At 49.1% G+C, this 19,335-nt stretch overlaps 1 protein-coding gene across 1 annotated transcript in view; it reads right to left on the reverse strand.

The window, feature by feature from the left end:
• BCAR1 (BCAR1 scaffold protein, Cas family member) overlaps positions 1-19,335 on the reverse strand; it is a 40,904-nt gene that overhangs the window by 4,259 nt on the left and 17,310 nt on the right. Inside the window, exons 2-4 of the mRNA XM_083515182.1 lie at positions 7,018-7,653; positions 686-832; positions 415-522 (exon numbers count right to left, since the gene is read on the reverse strand). Coding sequence (XP_083371308.1) covers positions 415-522; positions 686-832; positions 7,018-7,653 — 891 coding nt within the window. The remainder of the gene's footprint in view (positions 1-414; positions 523-685; positions 833-7,017; positions 7,654-19,335) is intronic.

Below are 19,335 nucleotides of genomic sequence, written 5' to 3' on the forward strand. Positions count from 1 at the left end.
GTTTCTGGGCCCCATTCAAGGTGCTCACTTGGGCCCCAAAGACTGATATTTTCCCTAAAGACTGTCTAAGGTGCCCAGATCGGCAAGGGGTGCCCCTCTTGGTAGTTCCTCTGCCCTCAAGAGGCTCTGGGGCAGGGTCTAGCATTCAGCTTTTTGTTTCTTAACTTCTGTGGTCATAAAACTGGTTCTCTTAAGTTACACAATAAATCAACCCTATGCTTCGGAGAGTGTACTTGGTGGGGTGGGTGTTTCTTGGCAATTTTTGTTTTGCCTCCGGGTCAATCGCCTTCTACTCTGCTTTGGGGTCAGAGTGGCTTCCTAAGCACTAGGGCAGCCCCCCACCGCAGCCCCTGCCACTGAAGCTAGAGACCCTCCCCACTTCCACACCTCGGAAACCCTGCATGCCATACTCACCACCTGCAGGCCTTTTTCCACACTGGGGGGCACATCATAAATATCCTGGGCATGAGCCAGATCCCTGCTGTTGGGGCCCTTGACTGCCAAGGTGGGGGTGTCATATACCTGGCAAAAGGAACAAAGGAGAGCAAGAGACGTTAATTTCTAATGAGTTTGAAACCCATTGAGGGCTGGTGATTTGGAAGCAGAGGTTTCACCACCAACCCACCCGCGTTGGCCCCTTGCCAACCAGACTCCCCCCACTTCTAGAAGGCAGGGCATCACTCACCTCCTGGCTGCCTTGGTTCCCCAGTAGACTCCGAGTCGGGGGCACGTCGTAGATCTCTTGGAGGTGGCGGGGAAAGTCATACTCATCCTGCTCTCCTTTGGGGGAGTCATAGACGTAGACCTGACCCACACGCGTGGGGACGACAACCTGCACGGGGGGGAAAAAGGGGGGTGGATGAGACAAAGTGTGCTGGGCTAGGCAGGTGGGAGCCTGGCTGGGAAAGTCACAGGTCTGACCTCCACTTGCCTGAGGCTAACTCTGGGGGCCCCAATGTGTCTGAGACACCGCAACATCTCAGGCTCACCTATGGCACTCACCAAGGATCCTTTCCTCCCCCCCCCACTTTTAGGGGGGTTGAGAGATGCCCTAAAGACTAGCTCAAAGTCACCCCGAAAAGCCAGGGGTGGGGAGACATCAGCGCCCCTCCAAGCATTCAGCCAAGTCCAATGCACTATCCAGTGCCCTGACCTCTTGGCTGCTTCCTTATGCCCAAATGCTGCTGAAGAGCTTTTTCACGCTGGGGCGAACAGTACTGAGAACACACCACCGATCCAACAAGCTCTTCCCTAAGAGATGCTCCTAAATAGCCTCTGTGTGTGTCACATAGGATGCAGCTTGTCCTTTCATCCAGCAGAGGGTGCTGCCTGCCCACAGGCAGCCCCCGTCTGGAAGGAACCTCCAGGCACCTTGCAGCAGGAGCCCCTTCTCCAGGGGAGGCAGGGATGACATCATGTTCTATTTCTGGCTCTGAGCAAATGAAGGGCTTGGAGATGAAGCACAATGTGCGCTCATTCCCTCATGGGCGGCCGCTTCTGGAGGCGGGGGGGGGGGGAGGCGAGGGACCCTGCCGCAGACGCCTTCCAGGCTGCCGCTCGTTTGCAGGGGGGGGGTGCATGCATAGAGAGGCATTGGAAGCCAGAGGCTGCAGGAGTCTCCAAGCGCGTTTGCGCACAGACAGAGTGCAATACAACGAAAACGTGGAATTCCGCTACAAGGTTAAGCAGGAATGAGTCTTTGCAAAAGCAGGCTCTTGCCACCTCAATTATAACAATGCACTCAGGTTGCATTATTTATCCTGCTTCTGATCTGCCTGGGGTAGGGTAAAGAGCTGCCAAAAGCACTGAAGCTCAGAGAGGAGGCAATTTGCCCCTGCATGCCGTAAGAACACAAGAAGAGCCTATTGGTCAGGCTCATGGAAGCTGGACCTGAGCACAAGGGCAGTTTCTCCCCTCCTGCCGCTTCCAGCAACTGGTATTCAGAAGCACTGCTGCGTCTGACCTTGGAGGCAGAGCAGAGCCATCATGCCTAGTAGCCACTAATGAAGACTCAGCACTCCTGGAATGGGGACCTCAGAAATGGCAGGTGGGTCAGAGAGGGGATGGATGCAAAACATGGTGTCTGCAAAGTCTGGTATACAGAAATTAGTGAGCCAAAGCACTCCTAAGAACATAGGGATGCAAGAAAAGCCCTGCTGGATCAGGCCCATGGCCCATCATGTCCAGTATTCTGTTCCTAGGTACCTGTGGGGAAACCCGCAAGCAAGACCCGAGCACAAGAGCCCTCTTCGCTCCTGTGGTTTCCAGCAACTGGTATTCAGAAGCATTGCTGCCTCCAACCACTGTGGCACAGAATGGCCCTTTGGGCTGGTAGCTGCTGAAAGCCCTCTCCTCCTCCATGAATTTGTCTAAGCCTTTTTTAAAGACGTCTAGGTTGGTGGTCATCATTCACTCCTGTGGGAGCGAGTGCCATAGTTCAACTATGTCACATTTCAACCACTTACCCCCAAGCCCAAACTCCACAAACGACCCCAGGCAAGAGCTGGCGGCAGCGGTGGCGGCACCACCAATTGTCTCCATAGCAAATTTGCAACCTCTCCCATGTAATACCCCAGATCTAAAGTCTCCCAAGACACTTGGGATGCTAGTATCTACAGATCTGATGCTTTGTAACAAAAATAAAAAGAAGCGGGAAAACCAGCATACAATTAGCAAGTTAATAAGATGCTCATGAGGGTGGGAATACACATTTTGCAGGTTTTCAAGCCAACAGAGCCTGCCAAGGACTTCAAGATTTCATCATGCACAGCCCACGTATTCCAAACACCACAGCCCTGAAAAATGGAGATCTTCCCATGGCACAGAAGCAGCCACATGCTGCAACACAGGTTTCCCAGAGTGGTGCCACTCGCACAGCACCACCGTGAGCCACTCCCCAAACACACACACACAAACACACCCTGTATGGCACCCCTTTGGCCTGCCCTCAAAGGCAGGAAAAAGCAACAAGGTCACCGGTGAGGAAGAGGCGTGGGTGGGGACCTAGCAGGCAGGCAGGCCTGGCCGGCTGCCAAGTGAGAGAAGCTTTTTTCCTGAATCATTTACTGCTCTGCCAGGCCTGCTCCATCCGAATCTCCTTCAAGGTCAGCCAGCAGCAGCAGCAGTAGCAGCAGCAGAGGCTACTTAATAGAGGACAAGCATGCTGGGTGCTTTGCCTACTGCCAACACAAAGGACTATTGGTCTCCCCAGCCCAATACTGTCTGCACGGACTGGCAGTGGCTTTCCAGAGATTCAGGCCGCTAGAGCCTCAACTACCTGGAGACATCAGGGATTGAACCAGGGACTGTGCAAGCAAAGCATGAGCTCTGCCAGTGAGCTGTGAGCCACCTCCTAAATATAAAACAAGGACTGTATATAACTACGTTCGGCTCAGAGCAGATACACGGAAATTAACAGACCCAGGTTTGTCATGTCCTTGTTTGCCTTTAGTTGGCTGAGGAAGGCAAGGGGAGCAAACAGACTAACCAGAGAGCATTTTCCCTGGGTTTCCCCAGGTTGGTTGGTTGGTTGGTTTTTGCTTTCGGGGGTCAAAATTCCGTGGTCAGGAATGCATTGGAAACTTCCTCATAGGAATCAATGGAAATCCTCAACAGGTTATGCAAACGCTCGCCTAAGGAATGATTTCTGGGGGACGCCTTGTGTTTGTAAAGCAGGACCTGTGTATACTAACACTGGATACAATCCGAAGGTTCCAGTCCTCAAGGTTCTGAATGAAACTGGGGTTCAGGTATGACACAGGAAGCTGCCTTACACTGAGGCTGTGTATACCCCATTCATTTAAAGCACATTTCTCCTCCCCAGCCCAAAGATTCTTGGGAACTATAGTTTGTTTAGAGCGTTGGGAACTGTAGCTCTGCGAGGCATAACAACAACTGTCATGATTTTGGGGGCAGGGATAGTACATGTATACAGTCTCAGTCAGGCCACTGGTCCACTTAGCTCAGTATGGCCCACTCTGATGTACAGCAGCTCTCTCTGGGGTTTCAGGCAGAGGTTCTCTACCGGGGACTGAATCTGGGAACTTCTGCAGGCAAACCAAACGCTCCAACCCTCTGCTCTCCCCTTGCACTGCAAGACCCCACATTTTGATATGGCACTCTGGGAGAAACCAAAGGCATCAGCCATGCCCAGCCATGCCTCCTTACAAGAGCCTTATCCGTCTCCAGTCCAGAAACAGGCTTGCCCAGGAACCAAGTTGAGGGAGCCTCAGAGATGGATAAGGAGGCCTCCCACCCAGAGGGAGGCCATTTCCTTTCCCAGGGAGAAACAGGAAACCGCTCCTCACAGCCTGCTGCAAACCCCCCTCCCCAGGGGAAAGCCATGCTGGAGCACACACACACGCCCCTGTCTCCACCCTCCATTGCAGAGGGAGGCAGCGGAGGCAGGAGGCAAGGCAGCCTTGGTGCAAATCTCCAGGAAGCTCCCAGTAAGGAATGCAAGCACCACCACTTGGGGGTAGGGGAAGGCAACCCAGCCCCAGCAGTCCAGGACACTAACTGCCTCTGACCCCGTGTAGAGAAGCAAAGAGTTTTTAAAAGCAGACAGTAGTAGATTGCTTGCCACAATGGGGTAGCTGCTGCCTGCCCACAATGAGCAAGGCGGGCTGAAAAATCCCAGGGCATCTTTGCAGTCTGAAGCGTGGCTGCTGGTGTTGCAAATGGATTTCTCTCCCCCCTGCAGGAACCCCCAGGCCAGCAGAGCCAGCAGGGTGCAGCAGGAGCCAGCTTAAGGCAGTGCTCTTTAGGCTGGCTCCTCTGGTGTTACTATTGATGTTCAGCGGAAAGACTTTTATGTATGAGTGTTCTATTGCGGTTTTAGCAATTCATGCTTACCTGCCAGGATAAAAATATTTTAAACAAATTAGTTAACTGCATTGCTTAGCTGTGATTCCTGCACTGCAGGGGGTTGGGCTGGATGACACTTGAGGTCCCTCCCAACTCAACAATTCGATGACCACCAACCACCCCTTGCTACAACTCCCTGTTCCCCAACCTCTACTTTAGCTAAACATGAGAATGGCTTCTTCTGCTTCCCCCCGTTTACCTTTCTCCTCTTGCCTCTCCTATATTAAAATATACCTTGTAAGCCCATTGGGGCAGCTGACTGTGGTCTTGAATGCCATGCACATCAGCAGTGCTTTCATTAGTGTTCTAACAACAGCAACCTGCATGTGTTTCCTCGCTGTTCTTCTTTCAACGGCCTCCCCCCATTCCACATTTATGCCCATGCACCTGAACTCAACGGGCACCGTTTGACTATGAGCTCCATGGGACAGGGAGCTTCTTTGCGTCTGTTTCTCCTTGCATGTGTCTGAGGGGCAGCTGATGTAGCCCTCTCCAGATGTCACTGGGGCCCCCCAGCTCCCGTCTGCCTCTGCAGCCAGCCTGCCCAATGGTCAGGGTTGATGGGAGCTGGAGTCCAACAACCACCTCTGAAGGGCATCATGCTGGACACCCCTGGTGTGCGAGGCTGTACAGATAATTCATAATAATGGACCCCGTGCAGAAGAAGCACTTTCCTCTCGGCCGTGAAAAGCGCCCAGCTCAGCAACTGCTAACAAGAACCATTTATGCCCCTTTCTCTTTCTCTGTGCCAAAACTCGCAAGACAATGCCTTCACAGCCACTTTACTACCACTGTCTGACTGCAGGAATAAAAGCCACTCTTGCCCACTTTGACGGCAGAGTGGTGGATTTCTCCTGGGAGCATCGTTCCTGCACCTGACTCTCTGCTCTCATGCGAAACCCCAAGGGGGTGGGGTGGGGTGGGGAGGGGAGGGGAGAGCTGCCTCTGCCTATTCACATCGGAAGCCAGTGATGGGCAAGAAACCGGCAGCATCACTTAGCCGACCTTTCCTTTTCCCCTCCTCCTGCTCTTCCTCCTAAGGGGTTTTTCAACATTTTAAGACTTGATTCTGCTTTTCTTAAAATTAAAAGGTGGGGGGAGAGATAATCTACTTTCATTTGCATAAACACACAAGTGGCAATTTAAAAATAGATCAGACAGCTCTCCTGCAGCGTGAAGGGAAGTAGGACAGAATACTGAATCTGTGCTTGATTTGCTGGCCAGTGTGCCTGTCAAATGCATTGCAAAGCTGCCCAGGCTTAAGCAAGGCAGAGTTGGTCCTCATTGGCCTGTACAAGCAATCACCCGCTGGCATGCGGACAGGGTATCCTTTCTTTATACCAGCCTGGCATCCTCCAGATGTTTTGGACTGCATCTCCCACCAGCCCCACTCTGGGGAAGGCTGCTTTAAGCTGTCCTCATAGGGAAGGCACTCCCACCTCTCGGATTGTGCTGGCTGCCCTTTCTCCCCACGCTGGTGCTCTGAAGGAACATTAGAACATAAGAACATCTTGCTGGATCAGGTCAGCAGCCCATCTAGTCCAGCATCCTGTTCTCACAGTTGCCAGCCAGATGCCTCTTCTGGGAAGCCTGCAAGCAGGATTCAAACTCAAGAGCAGCCTTCCTGTGGCTTCCAGGAACTGGTATTCAGAATCACTGCTGCCTCCAGCTGTGGAGGCAGAGCATAGCCATCATGGCTAGAAGCCACTGACAGCCATATCCTCTATGAATTTGCCTAATCCTCATTTAAAGCCATCACTGCCTCCTGGGAGAGAGAGAGTGCCATAATTTACCTAGCTGCCTGTCTCAAATCTTCCTAAATTCAGCTTTACTGCATGTCCACCGGTTCTAGCAACGGGACAGGGAGAAAAACTTACCCCCATCCACTTCCTCCATGCCATGCATAATTTTATAAACTATCTTGTCTCCCCTTCCTTGCCTTTTCTCTAAACTGAAAAACCCCAAACACAACAACTTTCCTTTAAAGGGGAGTCTCTCCATCTTCTTGATCGTCCTGCTTGCCCTTTTCCGAACCTTTCCCAACTCTGCAATATCCTTTTCGAGGCGAGGCAATCAGAACTGTACGCAGTACTCCAAGGGGGACGAACACCATAAACTTGCCAAGTGAACAGGTGCCCTTCAGAGGCTTACCTTTCCTTGGGTCTTTGGGGCTTCCCATCCCCGTCCATCCAGTGAAGGAGGCACCTGGTAGATGTCCTGCCCCAGCCCCGCGGGAGCCGGAGGGACCTGGTAAATGTCCTGGGGCGGGCTGGTCGGTCCAGCTGGTACTTGGTACACCTCCTGGCATTGAGAGGGGCTCTGCTTTGGATAGGCAGGGGGCTGCTTGCCCGGGGGCGACTGGAACTGGCCCGCGGTCACTGTGCCCTGGTGGAGAGTGGCCCCCGGGGCCTTGTTTGGCGCCGGCACCAGGTAGACATTGTCCTCTTGGGGCAGGAAGGAGGGGTGCATAGAGGTGTACTGGGAGGCGGGGGACGTGGTGTAGCCCCCTTGGTGAGTGTAGGCCAGGGGGGTCTGCCCCGTCGGTTGCGGCGTCTGCTGTGGTGTCTGTGGCGTCTGCTGCGGCAGCTGCTTCTTGTCGTACATGCCCACCAGGATCTTGAGGCGGTTGCCAGGGACGATGCCCTGCCGCCCGTGCAAGGAGCAGAGCCACCAGCCATCCAGCCCTTGCGTGTTGCGCTCCAGCACCGTCATGATGTCGCCCTTACGGAAGGAGAGCTCGTCCGGGGACTCGGCCACATTGTCGTAGAGCGCCTTGGCCAGCACGTTCTGCAAGAGAGGCAGAGAGGAGGGGAGTTAGGGCGGCCAGCAGGGGGCAGGAGAGGGCATGGGGGGAAAGTGGGAAGACAGCGGATGGCAGGGCACCAATGGCTGAACAGTGTGGAGAGAGGTCAGCAACTGGTACCCCCCCCAAGCTGTACAATATGGCTCCCAGAGGTACAATTTGCAGTCAGCATCACATAAACCATGCTCAAAAGGATCACCGGTGTGAAGTGTTCACAGAGGAGCCGTACTCACGCCATAAATTTAAAACACTATGATACCACTTTAAACAAGACGTGGTTTCTCCCTCTCCCTAAGAATTATGGGAGCTATAGTTTGTTTTAAGCATGCTGAGAGTTGCTAGGAGGCCCTTATTCCCCTCGCAGAGCTACAATTCCTAGAGTTCCCTGGGAAGAGAGATTGACTCTGGGAACTGAGGCTCTTTCAGAGCAATAGGGGTCTTAAACTGCTTTAAATATACAGTGCAGACAGGGCCTGGGCTACATTCCACCCACATCAAAGTAAATGGTTTCTACACACGTACGAATCTAGGTAAGCACAACTGCACTTCAAGGACACATTCCAGCCAGGCAAAAGCATTGGAGGGGGCTGTGGAGCAGGGCTGGCGGGGTGTGTGGCCTGGGAAGTGGGGAGTCTCGGGAGCCAAACTGAGAGGCTGGGGTGTGGGGGCTGCATCTGGCCCTCAGTCTTGCGGTTCCTCACCCCACATACACCCACCCCCCTGCCCATTGCACCTCCTCTTTCTAAATTAAGACTAAGGAGACACCTTCACTGCTATAGCCAAAAAGGGTTGGCCTTCAGAAGGACGTGAGGGTGCCCATGTGACTGCCCCAGCCCAGTTCATGCAAAGATCTCCTTTGAAGTGGAAAAGGAAAGTACCGTATTTTTCGCTCTATAACACGCACCTGACCATAACACGCACATCGTTTTTAGAGGAGGAAAACAAGAAAAAAAATTCTGAATGAAACAGTGGATGTATCATTTTTGTGCTTCATGCTGTGGCCACAGACATGTGATCTGATGGTGAATTTGGGGTAGCTCAATGCAAAGATCCTGAGGATCCATGTGGATCCATGCTTTTTAACCACATTTTTGCACCATTGCAGCCCCAGGCAACAGTGGGTGTGTGATTTTTGGGGGGCAGGCTGCTATGTGATCTGATGGTGAATTTGGGGTGGCCCAATGCAAAGATCCTGAGGATCCATGTGGATCCATGCTTTTTAACCACATTTTTGCACCATTGCAGCCCCAGGCAACAGTGGGTGTGTGATTTTTGGGGGGCAGGCTGCTATGTGATCTGATGGTGAATTTGGGGTGGCCCAATGCAAAGATCCTGAGGATCCATGTGGATCCATGCTTTTTAACCACGTTTTTGCACCATTGCAGCCCCAGGCAACAGTGGGTGTGTGATTTTGGGGGGGCAGGCTGCTATGTGATCTGATGGTGAATTTGGGGTGGCCCAATGCAAAGATCCTGAGGATCCATGTGGATCCATGCTTTTTAACCACATTTTTGCACCATTGCAGCCCCAGGCAACAGTGGGTGTGTGATTTTGGGGGGGCAGGCTGCTATGTGATCTGATGGTGAATTTGGGGTGGCCCAATGCAAAGATCCTGAGGATCCATGTGGATCCATGCTTTTTAACCACATTTTTGCACCATTGCAGCCCCAGGCAACAGTGGGTGTGTGATTTTTGGGGGGCAGGCTGCTATGTGATCTGATGGTGAATTTGGGGTGGCCCAATGCAAAGATCCTGAGGATCCATGTGGATCCATGCTTTTTAACCACGTTTTTGCACCATTGCAGCCCCAGGCAACAGTGGGTGTGTGATTTTGGGGGGGCAGGCTGCTATGTGATCTGATGGTGAATTTGGGGTGGCCCAATGCAAAGATCCTGAGGATCCATGTGGATCCATGCTTTGTAACTACATTTTAAGTGGGGAGTGAAGGAAAAACACAGAAGGGACAAGAGAGCGTTGTGCAGAGAAGCAGCTGGCTAAGAAAGCAGGAGAGGGATTTTACGGGAGGGAGGAAAGAAAGGCAAAAGTTTCCACAAACCGAAGCCAGCTTTCTCTCTCCTCCTGCATGCTTTCTGGCTGCCTGCGAGGAGCACAGAGAGGAATTACTAGAAGGAAAGACCTCTGCTTTCCCCTCTGCTTGCCTGGAGGGGAGGGGATTTGCCTGCTCTTTGTTCCGTTTGAGCAAACACAGCAACGAAACAGAGGAGGGTGGGCAGTAAGACCCTGAGGCAGAATGCAGGAAAACTGCCACTTCCTCTTTTCAGGTTTCCCTCTCGGACACAACGCACGATTGATTTTTGCTGATTTTTGTTCCTGCGCTCCCCTAATCGGCTCCAGGGACCCCCCCCCACATTCGCTCCATAACACGCACAGACATTTCCCCTTCCTTTTTAGAAGAAAAAATCTGCGTGTAATAGAGAGAAAAATACGGTAATTTATCAATGAACAAAGGTCACTGGGTGAAACGTCCCAGGCAGGACTCTCCGGTCTGTATACAGAACTTGCCTGGTGCCCTAGTAAGAAGAAAGGCTCCCTCTTTTACAGGTGAAATTAGTTGGTTCTCCCCCTCCCCACAAATAAAGAACATGAATACACATGGGGGAAATGGGTTAAAAACAACAAACCTGGAGCCAGAGACTTGTGTCGGCCTATTTATAAAAAGCGCTGTTTGCAAACAAAATGACATGCCTAACCGCTGAGCAAGAGACGAGAAGCTTTCAGAAAAGACACCCTGCGCTGAGATGAATATACACACATCTGTGCCTTTTAAAAGAGAGCAAAGGCAATGGAAATGATGTAAGATTTTAAAAGGACGCAAAATAAAAATAAAAAAAGATACAGATTCTGGGTGATTTTGAACAAAGCAAGAGACACACAAGCAAAGGGAGCTGCTTTGAGAAGAAAGGCCAGTTTACGGTGCAATTCCAATGCATGTCTACTCGGAAGTAAGTCCCACTGAGTTCAGTAGGACTAAGTAAGTGCACACACAGAGGCCTACCTGGAAGTAAGTGTCATTGGACTCAGTGGGGCTTATCTCAGAGGAATGGCTGCTACAGATTCCAGCTCAAACCAAACTAATCATTCAGGGTTGTCCTTCTCCTCTCCCTCCTGCATGCCCCGCTCTCTCCTTCTACCCCAACTTTCTTTGCCCCACTGCTATGGGGAAGAACCAAAGCTCAATGGCAGAGTCTGCCTTGCATCTACAAGGTTCCAGGCAAGGCTGGGCGAGAATCCTATTAAAAGTCCTGTGGAGTCACTGCCAGTCAGTGCAGACAATACTGAGCTCAATGAACCAATGGTCTGGCTGGGAATAAAGCAATTCCTGTGATCATTTGCTCTTATTTAAGACTAAAGAATGCAAAGCAAATAAAGAGCAGCAAGTGCTGCTGTTCATTAGCCGGTTTCTTGTTCTTTCAAATTGCGAAGTGTTCCAAACCCAACAACAGAGGAGGATTTTATCAGATGGGCGGGCTGGCAGACTAGCTTAGGGCCTGGGACCCTCCTTCTAGCACAAGCAAAGTCTCTCCTCCCCACTTCTCCTCTCCTGGGCAGGAAGTGCCAGAGCTGTGAGTCAACCAGAGAATTCCCTTTGTGCGTCCTGCTGCCCTCCACCCCTCCCGCAGGAGCAGGACATGCAGAGATTCAGAATTTACTTCCAAACATAAGTTTCTACTGGAGCCCCAAGAAGGTAGGTGGAAGGGGGAATCCAGCCTCTTTTGAATCTTGATGCCAGTCTCTCATCGGTCTTTCCCAACCAGTGTCCTACAGCTGTTTCGGACCATGACTGCCATCAAACTGTGCTGGCTGGAGTTAATGAGAATTGTAGTTAAAAACAATCAGATTGGGGAAGATTTCATGCCTTCCAAACTATGCCTGTTTATAAAAAGGTAAATAACAGGCTTTTTCACTGCGGTCTATCAATTGCTACCAGTTGCCAACCCCAAAGGGCCACCCTTAAAATATACTTACTCCGTTGCTTGGAAAAAATATTCCATTTCACATTTTGGTGCTGGATCACACATCAGATTTGCTGCTTCTGAACATCACTGTTTTGTGGAAGTTTAAGCTTCAGTACGGCATGCCAAGCATTAACTCTGCAGAGTGAGTTACCGTCACTCAACTCCATACAGTGGTGCCTCGCAAGACGAAATTAATTCGTTCCGCGAGTTTTTTCGTCTAGCGAATTTTTCGTCTTGCAAAGCACGGTGTCGGAAAAGTTTTGAAAAAGCTTCAAAAATCACCAAAAACCTCAAAAAAGGCTACCACACCGCGTTCTATGAGTTGCTCCTCGAAGTCAAGTCGCAACTGTATTAACGGTGTTAAGAAAAAGGAAACAAACAATGCAAGACGTTTTCGTCTTGCAAAGCAAGCCCATAGGGAAATTCGTCTTGCGAAGCAGCTCAAAAAACGCAAAACCCTTTCGTCTAGCGAGTTTTTCGTCTTGCGAGGCATTCGTCTTGCGGGGCACCACTGTACTTAATTCTTTAGTGAGATGCCAGTCTATAGATCTCACCAAACTTCTCTGCCTACTAATTCTTGGCCCCTTCTACATCTCGCTCTCTGTTCTAAGTTCCTTCATGCTTCCTGTACTGTGTTTCCTCCCAGGAGGCCGAAAGCACATTTCCCCCCAGCAAGATTGTTTTGTTTACAACTAGTGGCTGATTGAGGCCCCTTAAGCAAAGAATGAGAAGAAAATGTTTTGTACGGTTTTCAAAGCCCAAGTGGGCGTTCACAGAAAACACAGGGCAGGGAAGGGGGAGCTGTCTGCGGGACAAGAGAAAAAGAAGGGTGATAGCTGAGTGGCACACCACTAGCTTTGTAAGGAGAAGGTGTCAGGTTCAATACGCAGGGTCCCCAAGTACGGCTGGGAGAGACCCATCTGAAATCTCAAAAGAGAGCTTTTGGCACTCAGTGGAAGATCAGGGGTTCCCAAACTGCAATTAGTGGACAGGACCACCAGCTTCATCCAGGTGGTCCGCCGTGCTTCTGTGGATTTGTGGCTGAAGACGGGAGAAAGCATGCCCATCACATTAAATACTCGTACCAACTTTTACTTGTAATTTATTGCTTCTTTTATTTCTCACGTTGTGTTTTATTGTGTTACAACTTGAATACAATAAAACACAATTACCTAAGAAATAAAAGAAGGGAGGGGGAAATGCAATTAAAGATCATACAACATCTAGCACAGGGCACTGCAGTTGCTAAAGAATGGGCAGAGGAATATCATTAGATGATCTGCCAAGACCCTCGGCAATTTTCAAGTGTTCCATTGGGGTGAGAGAACTTGAAACTTGCTGGTGTACTCTGTATATACCAGCTCCCTATGTTCTGAGGACTCTACAGGTTCTTGCTGTGGCCAAAAGTCAGATCCCCTCCCATCCAACTATCTGCCAATGAAAGAAGATTCACAGGTATGTGGTGTACTGACAGTCACCAATGTGGCTATACAGTTGGCTGATGCCAGGGACGGGGAACCTGTGGCTCCCAGAGGCTGTCGGGTCTTCAACTCCCATCAGCCTCACCCAGCACAATCAATTATCAGGAAGTATGGCGGTTGTAGTCCAACAACATCCTGAAGGCAGCAGGTGGATTCCGATCCCTGCTTTATAGCGAAGTAGATGTGCGGTTGCCACTTTGCATGTTGGTGAGACATGTTTACATTTCCCCGTGTCGCTGCTTTTGGAACGCACTCACGCCGGAGGCCATGATGGCCACTGACATGGATGGCTTTAAAAGAGAACTGAACAAATTCATGGAGGGGAAGGCTTTCAATGGCTACTAGCCACAATGGCTCTGCTCTGCTTCTGTGGTGGGAAGCAGGATGCATCTGAATGCCAGTTGCTGGAAACCACAGGAGGGGGGAAGGTTCTTGTGCTTGAATCCTGCTTGTGAGGTTTCCCATTAAGGTATCTGGTTGGCCACTGTGAGAACAGGATTCCAGACTATAAGGGCCATTGGCCTGATCCAGCAGTCTCTTATGTTCTTTCCCTAACTGAAGTTCTAACCTTTCCCCTAACCCTTCCCTTCTCCCTTTGCAATTGTTGAATGGAGATGAAGAAAGAGCACAGATCTAAAAACGATGTTCTGATAAATCTCTCAGAGTGTGGATAAAACCACCAGCCTGGCCTTGCGCTGCTCGCTATATGTGCTCTTTAATGGGACTATTATTTGGTTGCTTATACATGGCACACCCCTTTTCTCTTCCAACCACCAAACTGACCACAGGGTGACTATGCAAGACATGGGACTGCCATGCTAGGATAGGCTGAGGGAAACCCTCTGTAGAGCTTCTCCTACAAATTTGATGCTGCCTTCCAGGAATTCAAAATATTTTGCAGGCCTGCCCAAACTTTACCAGAAGAGGCCCTCCTGGAATAGGAGACTGAATCCGAAAGCTAGGATATTGTAAGCAACAGGCTCGACTTCCCACCCTCCCCAAGGGAAAGAGGCGGAAAAGGCATCTATAGAAACGGGGCCTCAAATGGACAGATATGTTGCAGAGGCTTGGGGGGGGGGGAGAGGCATAGAAAAGGAAGAGTTGCTGCTGTTAACAGCCCTAAATGCAGCTATGGGGCATCTGGCCAGGCGCTGTTGCAGCCCCACAAAAATACTGGCTATGACACAAACACTCTCCACATTACTGGGGTTACACGGGTTCCTCTGGCGCAGAACTACATCTAACAGCACAATGGCCCTTTTTTTTTTTACCACAGTGGTTCCCACAGCAGTTTTAGTAATATTATATTATATTATATTATATTATATTATATTATATTATATTATATTATATTATATTATATTATATTATATTATATTATATTATTATATTAATAGGCAGGTCATGTTGCTTTCACAATGACAGATCCCAGTGTAAGTGTGGGAATTGGAAAAGAGCTTTCCTGGATATTGTTATTGTGCTGATTGGAGAAAATTCCTCAGAAATCTGGCCCAGAGGTGGAAAGAAGAAAGAGTCCCTACCAAAGAGGAATGGCAAACTAAGCTGATGGACTATGCTGAAATGGCAAAGCTGACCGGGAAGCTCAGGAACCAAGAAGACAAAAACTTCAGGAAAGAATGGGGGGAAATTAAAATTTATTTAGGAGACCACTGTAAGCAGATGAAAACATTAGCAGGATTATTATTATACTTGTAGTGTAGTAAATATGGTGGATAATATAGATATAAAACATAGATTACAATACAATATGCAGTTGAAAACATTGACATTAGGACCCACTGAGGGGATGGGGGGTAGTCATGAGATTCAGAGAAATCTCTGTATATGGAAACGTATTTGTATATGTTTGGAAAATGTGTATATTTGAAAAATCAAATAAAAAGATCACAAAAATAGAACATTCCTCAGAAACAAGCCCTTCAGTGAAATTTCCCTTTGGGGGCAGCCTTGCACCTTGGAGCAAGCATCCTGCCCCCCCCCCCCGCCCCGGCTGTTTATTGCTTGGGCTGGAAGGACAGAGCAAGGCATGCCAGGTCAGATGTGCCTCTGGGGAAAGGAATGCAAGAAAACAACATCTAGGTGGACAAGACCTGCCATGCACACCACAAAGAGTAACCTTACTCCGAAACTTCCACAGAAAACACTAAGCTTTTTTGGGGGGGGGGGCTCTGCCACTGAGCTATGAACCTCTTCTGGGTTTTGAACAAGGAATGTCCCCAACCTTAGTTTAGGAAGCTACAGGTCCCAGAATTATTTGAGGGAAGATGTGGCTGTTTAAAGTGGTACAATCCTGCTTTAAATGAGGCCAAGCATTCAGATAGCTATCCATTTAAAAGAGTTTTTTGTTTGTTGCCTTAAAGACAGGTTCAAATAAATGTATTTCAAATGTACAGTGGTACTTCAGGTTAAGTACTTAATTCATTCCGGAGGTCCTGAAACTGTTCTTAACCTGAAGCACCACTTTAGCTAATGGGGCCTGCTGCTGCTGTCGCGCTGCCGGAGCAAGATTTCTGTTCTTATCCTGAAGCAAAGTTCTTAACCTGAAGCACTATTTCTGCGTTAGCGGAGTGTGTAACCTGAAGCGCATGTAACCTGAAGCGTATGTAACCTGAGGTATCACTGTATTTCAAACAAATAAAAACAGAAAAACAGGCATGCTATCCATGGTGCCCAACCAACCTCACTCCCTAAAGCAGCTGTCACCAACTTCAGATGTCAACGCCCTCCAGATGTTTTAGACTACAACTCCCATCAGGCCCAACCAGGTGCTGATAGGAATTGTAGTCCAAAGCAGCTGAAGGGCACCAGTTGGTGGAAGATGCCCAGTAGAAAACAAGTCATGAAAAAGGTGGAAGACAAGACTAATTATTTATTGTATTCCTATCCCACCTTTTTCTCCCTCTCATTTAATCCTCACAACAATCTTGCAAGGTAGATTAAGCTGGAAGGCCATGACCTTCCCTTTTTCTTCTCCAGCTGTCCCTGGAAACACTTTGCAGGGATGAAGGAGTTAAACCTCACCTTCCCTCCAGTCAGAGGAATGCATGATTAATGTAGCTTAAAAAAAAAATACTTTTTAAAAAAGGCAGCAGGAAGCCGTCCAAAGGGCCCCAGTTGCTCAGATAGGAGTTTGATTACAACATAACGCTCATTGCTCACGCAAAGTCTTACTAAATGGGCACCTTGTGAGCTCATACACTGAAGGGGGAATTACTCTGAAAGCAGATGACTCACTTCCATCAAAAAGTCCTTTAAAGCAGGGCCCCCATTTCCGGCTGAGCCTTCTCCTAAAAAAGACCAGCCCTTGAACCAGTCTAGACCTTAGCCTGCCCCACTCACCTATGGTTTGGGACACAGGCCTATAGGTCAATAAAAACGTGCTGTCTTGGGGGACACACACACACCACCAACTGGTTTCGCTGAAAGGAGGCCAAGAGCTGTCACTCCAGAAGGGTCTCTGAGAGGGCTCACTAACATTCCAACCCATGATTTCAACAACAACGAAACACAGGAGACTATGTGACTGGCAAGGGATATACAAGGAAATCCTAATTCCTCACATTATGCTTCTTTTTAGGGGTGAGGAACCTCAGGACCGAGGGCCAGAGGTGCCCCCACCCAGGCCTCTCCATTTGGTCCTTGAAATTTCCCGCTTCCCAGGCCACACACCCCACCAGCCCTGCTCCGGAGCCCCCTCGATTGCTTTTGCCTGGTTGGATTGTGTCCTTGAAGTGTGATAATGCTTACCTAGATGTACATTTATGTGTGTAGAAATGTGTGGCTGGAATGCAGCCGAGATCCTGTCTGCACTGTCCATTTAAAGCAGTATCATACCACTTTAAACAGGCATGGCTTCCCCCAAAGAATTATGGGAGCTGTCGCTTGCTAAGGGTGCTGAGAGTTATTAAGACACCCCTATTCCCCTGAAAGAGCTACAGTTACCAGAGTCAATCCCTCTTCCCAGGGAACTCTGGGAATTGTACCTCTGTGAGTACCCCTCTCAGCACCCTTAAAACAAACTACAACTCTCAGACTTCCTTGGGAGAAGCCATGCCTGTTTAAATTGGTATGATACTGCTTTAAATAGACAGTGCAGACAGGGTCTAGGCTACATTCCAGCCACATAAAAGTAAAAGCCATGACTGTTTAAAGTAGTATGATACTACTTTAAATGTATATTTATATATTCCACCCATTTTCATATCTGGCCCCACCAACTACTGTCATGCAGCCCCAGGAAGGTTCCCTATGATCAAACACAGCCCTCAGTCAAAAAAAGGTTTCCCCTCCCTCTGCGCCACAGGAAATTCTTAGTCCAATCTTGATGGGAAACAATCTGCCCCTTCCAACCAGCATCCAGATAACTTTTCAGAAACAGAGAGACAAAGGACTGCCCAAACTGAAACTACAAATGCAAGGTAGAAAACTAACAGCAGCATTACAACACGACTCTCTGGATCTTTACTTGTAATTAAACCATTCAATACAGTGGGATTTACTCCAAAGTAAGTGGACATGGGGTTGCAGCTCTAATGAGATTGAGAAAATACTGTTTCACAGACAAAGTTAAAAGCCCTTCACAAGCATCTCAGAAATCCCCACAACAGCGCTGTAGGGTAGGTCTGCTTTGCAGAAGGAAGCTAGAGAGAGTGGTTTGCCTAAGAATTACCCATGAAGTCTAAACTAATGCAACAATAGCAGCTGGCTTTTAAGAGTGAAAATTCATAGTCCCAATATTATAATCAAAAGGACCCAGGAAGAAAGGTGATGCTAATGATAGGCCATTTTCTACTCCTTATGTTGGGATCTTCCTTCCTTCAGGACTTACAATGTGGTTCTCGCGACATAATCTTCGAGGAAACTAGTGAAATTGGCATTAAGTAAAGTGGGCTCTCCAAAAAGCTCCATTCACCACAAATAGCAGGCAGAAACTAGGATGCACAAGCTCTTCCCAACCAAAGAGGAACAAAGGATAAGGATTATTTATTTTCTGCTCCAAGGGCCAAAATGCACATTCCACTGAGGCCACTAAAACTTGCTCAGGACAGCTGCTTCTCCAGGCAAAAGCTGACTGCTCCAGGTACAGCGTCAACGCAATAACGCTTGGTCCTTGCAACATTGTCGTTGACAGTTTATTGTCTTGGCTGCAGGCCATTGCAAAACAGAAGTATGCATACAGCAGACAATAAAGCACTGTACCACCTGAGCAGCCAAATAAATGTGTGCCAGTCGCTCTGCAAAGGCAAACAATTGAAAAGCTGGTGTTTTGCAAAGTCTTAAAGAGGATAAGTTATGGAGCATGCAGTCCCTGGTTCAAACGTCCCAAATGCTATGAACTCATTACTTCATGCAAAAATGGCCACCAGCTTGGGTGGCTTTACACAGATTTATGGAGGAAATGTTGGCTATGTTCTATCTCTAATGTCAGAGGTAATAAGGAGAGCCTGCTGGATCAGGCCAATGGCCCATCTAGTCTGGCATCCTGTTCTCACAGCGGCCAACCAGATGCCTGTGGGAAACCCACAAGCAAGATTCGAGTATCTACCGTATTTTTCGCTCTATAAGACGCACCAGACCACAAGACGCACCTAGTTTTTGGAGGAGGAAAACAAGAAAAAAAATATTCTGAATCTCAGAAGCCAGAACAGCAAGAGGGATCGCTGTGCAGTGAAAGCAGCAATCCCTCTTGCTGTTCTGGCTTCTGTTCTGGCTTCTGGGATAGCTGCACAGCTTGCATTCGCTCCATAAGACACACACACATTACCCCTTACTTTTTAGGAGGGAAAAAGTGAGTCTTATAGAGCGAAAAATACGGTATATCTCACCTTTTATTCCAATGAGTTCAAGGTGGATGGTTCCCTGCCTCCTCATTTACTCCCACAACAATCACATGAGACAGGTTAGGCTGAAAGGTAGTGACTGGTCCAATGTGACCCGGTGAGCTTCATGACCAGGTGGAAATTTGAATCCTGGTCTCCCGGTCTAACACTGTAAGCACTACACCACACTGTCTCTATAGTTTAAAGTGCTGTTCCAGGAGGCAAATAGAAAGGGCAGGTGGGAAGGCATGTCCACTCCTTAGAGTGGACTTCTCTAACCTTGGGCCCTCCAGATGCTTTGGACTACAATTCCCATCAGTCCCAGTCAGCACAGTGGCCACACTTCTGTCACCCCGCACCATATGGCC

This window comes from Podarcis liolepis (assembly GCF_965112155.1).
Source record: "Podarcis liolepis genome assembly, chromosome: 7".
Classification (NCBI taxonomy): domain Eukaryota; kingdom Metazoa; phylum Chordata; class Lepidosauria; order Squamata; family Lacertidae; genus Podarcis; species Podarcis liolepis.